We start from the raw sequence: 5000 nt of genomic DNA, 5'->3' as shown, positions 1-5000 counted from the left end.
TCTTGGTGCTAACCAAAAGAAAAGCTGACTCTGGGGACCAGATTGATGCACACGTAACTGTGCTTATTCATGCGCGCATGCGCAATGAACGAGTTCTTGTAACGTAATTCAATAGCTAAACCGGTCTAAATATCAGATTTACGGGGTAAACATCACAGATTTATTTGGATAAATACAATAAATCAGATTGATAGCCATACACCATACAAATATTTTCCTTCCCTGAAAGAATTTGCCCGCTAATATGAAATGAAATCACTGTTGTAAAATTTAGGAAAGGTTCGAACTTAAAATGAAGGTAAATATTTCATTTTATTGTCCCTTCTTTTCTTTTTTTACTGACTCTCTCTTTCCTATATGCAGAAATTCTTATTATATGAACCCCAGTGAAAGAAACTAGAAGCTGTGCGCGGCCTTTCTCAGTCGTGCCACGTTTGTGAACTTTTGTCTCTCCAAAATGTCGTGCTAGAGTGCTTTCAATTCTTTTCACGTCAATCAATCGCCAAGAAGTTGGAAAAAAAGACGTTGGTTATTTGTTTCTGGTCTATGCTATCTCAATTTCCGATTCTGCAAAAGTTGTTACAAAAGCAATCTTTACTTCAGTGAGGAAAAACTTACTTTACTTCTTTAACAGATTGTGATTCAATAGTGTATTTTGCAATGTACCAAGGCTGAAAAACCTTTCACTACTGCTTTCGTTTTATCTCATTTTGCTGACTATCATCCCTGGCGGTAAGTTTTTCGTGGATCCTGGTTCCGGGTTCGAATTCCAATAACAGTAGCGGCATTGCCTTGGAAATCAACCTAGGTATTGTCCACGTTAAAAGATAAAATTTTACTAACGAACTCATCTTAATATCACGTCAGGCAAAGTAAAAAATTCTAGATTTAACACTTCGTCTTGTCTTAAAATAGTTCGTTTAGCCCCGCAAACCCTTGCTCCATGAACTCCTATATTTTATGGACCTAGTGTAGTCACGGTCTTAATCTTGGTCGTTCTCAAATTAATTATTGGTCGAATAGCCCGCTACTTGTTTGATACTGCAGAATTTTCATAGTATTAGCTTTCAATAAGGAGGCTGAAACCAGTTTCAACGCTTCCAAATGACGCTCTTATTAGAAGGATCGGCACCACAACGTTGTATCACGTATTGGCAATATTGTGGTACCAAATGAAACACGAATTATTGCTGAACAAGGTACTGTCATTATTGTGACGTAATATGCAAAGTTTTAAAAAATTATGTCTAACGGTCGTAAAACACTGTACTGAAGAAATATTTTATGGTGCCGGAATAATTACAGAATTGGAATGCTCGCAGCGTTGTTAATTTCTTAAAATTTATTTTTTTTTCCAGATATCTTACGGAAATTGTCTGAGCTTCCAAAAGCGTTTCCACATTTTGTCCGTCGACAAAAAGACGAGCTTTCAAACATTCTGACCTGTCTGCGTCCAGACAACGAGTGTCAATGCGTCTTACTACATGGAGCCCCAGGAATTGGGAAGACAACCTTGGCCATCAAGGCGGCCAATGAAATACTTGAAGCTAACGATCGCGCACTGGTTGTATACATAAATTGCAAAGACATTTATTCTTACGCAGACTTGTCAGAAAAAGTCATCCGTCAAATTTACCCATCACGTTTTCCTGCAAATAACCCAGAAGCTGAAGTCAAGAATCGTTTGATTACACTGAACAAAAATTTCTTTATTCTTTTGTTGCTGGACAACTTTGAGTTTTTACTAGGTAATGCGAATGACAACGAACAGGAAAATGAAGGGTCGGCTGCATCTTTATTTCCCGACAGTAATGATCGAAGGTTGATCGAAAACTCTATCGTTGAAATTGCCAAGTGCGCAAGAAACATGAAGTTACTTGTAACTTCATCGAGGATAGTTTGTTTTCCTCAAATTGGGCCAGAGACGGTGACATTGGATCGGTTTTCTCCAGAAGAAACCTTCAAGCTGTTAAAAAATACACGCCGCGACCGAATAACGGTCGAAACATCCAAGAAACTATGCGACACTTGTAGTGGTATTCCGCTCGTTATTTACACTTTGATTTCGTGGGCACCTAATCTGGTCGATCTCGTGGACTATATGGGCAGCTCTTCTCCGGGGAAGACCATGGAAATCTTGGAAAGGATAAAAGTGGTTCCTAGCAATCTCAAGATTACCGAATGCCTGGACTATTGCTTCAGTAGACTAAGTACGCGGGAACAGCATACCCTTTTAAGTTTGGCTCTTGTTAGAGGTTGGTTCACGCTACCTAAAGTTGCCAAAGCCTTTTGTTCCGCTACGTCAAGTGAGCGTGATATCACACGCCATGTTGTAGAACTGGGAAACTGCTCTCTCTTGCAGCAAAATATGTTTGGGGAAACATGCCGGTATACATTCCTCTCGATCATTCGAGAATACTGCAAGCGCAAGGCAACATCGGAAGAGGGGTTTCGTGTGGTCTTCCGTGGCGCTCGTAATCTGCTCATCGACCACCTCATTTCTTTCTTGAAAGACACTTTAAAGAAGTTCTTAAGCAAAGATGCGGTAGGGTCAGCTATCGACGACTTTGCATATGAAAAAGAAAATGTGATTCAGCTTGTAGAGTGGATTGATTCGGGTGAAGTGGATGCAGAACGTGTTACGAAATGCATTGATGCCTTTAACGTGGCGGGAGAGCTGCTTGCAAAGATGATGCCGAAGTCCATGTTTAAGAAAGTCTACAAATCCTTGAGGCGGAAATGTAAAAAAATTGGAGACAAGCGAAGACGCGGTGAATGTCTGACTTCCCTTGGAATCAAAGAAATTTTCAACTGTACGTGCAGAACTGGTCTGTGTTTTAAAGCTACTGCACGAGCTCAACACTATTTGGAGAAAGCAAACACAATCCAGAGTGACCTTGGCATCAACCATGGTAACAGCAGAGCCCAATGTCTCGCTAAACTTGGCCGCTGTTTAGCAAAAATTAATGACACCCGTGAACGAGGAAGAGCTTTGATTGAGGACGCAATTCTCATCAGGCAAAACGCAGTGAGGACACCGGATGAAGAAGAAGGCGGCGAAAATGTCTGCCACGTCATGCTGGGTGCAACATTTAATGACAAGGCGGGTAAGTCTGTGGATCATACTGACCAAAAATTGGTGGGGTTGTGAGGGTTGTTTACTCTCCTAGGTCATTTGAGAAAATGTTCGATAATGTAATCGTTCCTATCAGTTTTTTCACGTTACTTTATTTAGAACGCTTTTCAATGGACTGTCGAAAGTACCCGGGTTGTTGGGATTCCCTGTTACGTTATAAGCAAGATTTTTGAAGAAATGGAAGATTTCTTTGTAATCAATCATGTTATGCTTTTAGGTAAATATTATATTTATATAAGGAAATGCCTTGGAGGTTTACCTTCGTTGAGAGGCTTTATTGCCAGGATAAGACGTGTTTATAATATCGAACTCCATATTGCGAGGGAGAGGGATAAACTCGCTACTCATTTTAAAAAATGGGAAAACTTAGTAGCTGCTTTAAACACTTAGTAGAAAATTAACCTTGTCACATCCTACATTTAGTTGGTCTTCTTTGTTTTTAATTTAAAGTACTGTTTCGTTTTTTTTAAGTAAGCCATTTTGGATAGTGTTTTGTAAATTGTAACTTTTCTTTTTTTTTTCCTTTTGGTAAGTTGTAGATAAGTTTGTAAATGGTAGTTGGCAAATGAAAAATAAATAAATTACAAAAAAAAAAAAAAGATTTTTCAACCAATGAGAAGCCATACCGATCGCGACTCACACGCAGTTTTTCCAGCTCTTTTAAATGTGATAAATGTAGTTGTTGGTTCATGGCGCCGTTTACGCTTAGGTTGATTGGTTAGCATAATTACTTTCATATGTGGATTCAATTAAGCACTTCGTTCAAAACTGCTTCAAAGGCGCTGTTACACACAACTTGCAACAGCCAAAAATATTGCAGGCTAAGTTGAAGAAATTGTTGCAAAAAATAGAACCGAGTTATACTTTCTGTAACGATTTTAACGAAATGTTTGTTCCGTTGCGCAGTGTGACATCTCTGTCTGCTTTTTGGCCCGCAATGTTGCCCTTAGCAACCACTTACGCATGTGGTAATTTAATGGGGCTCTAGTGCCGAAACTGCCATCGGGTGAACACAGCATAATAAGTTGCACGAAAAATCCGCAAATGAAAAGCGCGGCCTTAAAAAAACGTAGGTGGAATTGCAAATGGTCACCAGACAAATTTTATTTCCTTTTAGTGGCTCTTTCACTTGAAAGCGATCACGGACAGGCCGTAAAAATCCGAAGAGATGAAGTTTTGCCGATCTACAGAGAAAGATTAGGTGATCATCCTTTCACTGCTACCATCCTTAACAACCTGTCCAATAATCATCGCGATCTGAGGGAAATCGAAGCCGCTGAACGGTACGTGAGGGAAGCTTTGGAGATTCGACTGAATTTGTTGGACGTGCATATTGACACCTGCAAATCGCTGTTTGATCTTGCAATGGTGTTAAAGGAAAAGGGGGAATTTCAAGAGGCTGAGACTTACTTAGAGATATGCAAAGCGATGCAAGAGAAAGTAGCGGATGACGACCCTAAATTTGTTTAACAGTAAGTTCATCTCATCGGTTATGTGTTGTATTGACTTGCAGGGTTTATTCCATTCAGATCATAAATAAAGGAAAAGGCTTTGAAGATAATAGGAAGCGTTGACCTTAATGTCCCGAGACACTTCTGCTCCAGTTCTGGTCCCTATCTTAAACTGCAAGACTTTAATTACCTTGATGATTGACGATAATCTAACACCAAATGAGAATTACGTAATGTCTAATAATGTACTTTGCACCGATCAGATTTTTTTAACGAGCTGTTGAGTTGAATTGAGTGTTGTAGATCGTCATGCAGAAGAACAAGAGTGAATTATATAAGGCTGTTGATCTATCACTTTGCGGCCTTGTCCCAGCACAGTCACAAATGGATTTATTTTTAGATACACTTTGCGC

General features: G+C 39.6%; 1 protein-coding gene across 1 annotated transcript in view; it reads left to right on the top strand.

Annotated features, from left to right (window-relative positions):
- The window catches only part of LOC137986522 (uncharacterized), a 135108-nt gene extending 130502 nt beyond the window's left edge, over positions 1-4606 (top strand). Inside the window, exons 3-4 of the mRNA XM_068833550.1 lie at positions 1359-3107; positions 4254-4606. Coding sequence (XP_068689651.1) covers positions 1359-3107; positions 4254-4606 — 2102 coding nt within the window. The remainder of the gene's footprint in view (positions 1-1358; positions 3108-4253) is intronic.
- The last annotated feature ends 394 nt before the right edge of the window (positions 4607-5000 follow it).

Source organism: Montipora foliosa, chromosome 2 (assembly GCF_036669935.1).
Source record: "Montipora foliosa isolate CH-2021 chromosome 2, ASM3666993v2, whole genome shotgun sequence".
NCBI lineage: Eukaryota > Metazoa > Cnidaria > Anthozoa > Scleractinia > Acroporidae > Montipora > Montipora foliosa.
Note: the sequence above shows the minus strand (reverse complement) of the source record. Positions and strands in the feature narration are given on the sequence as shown.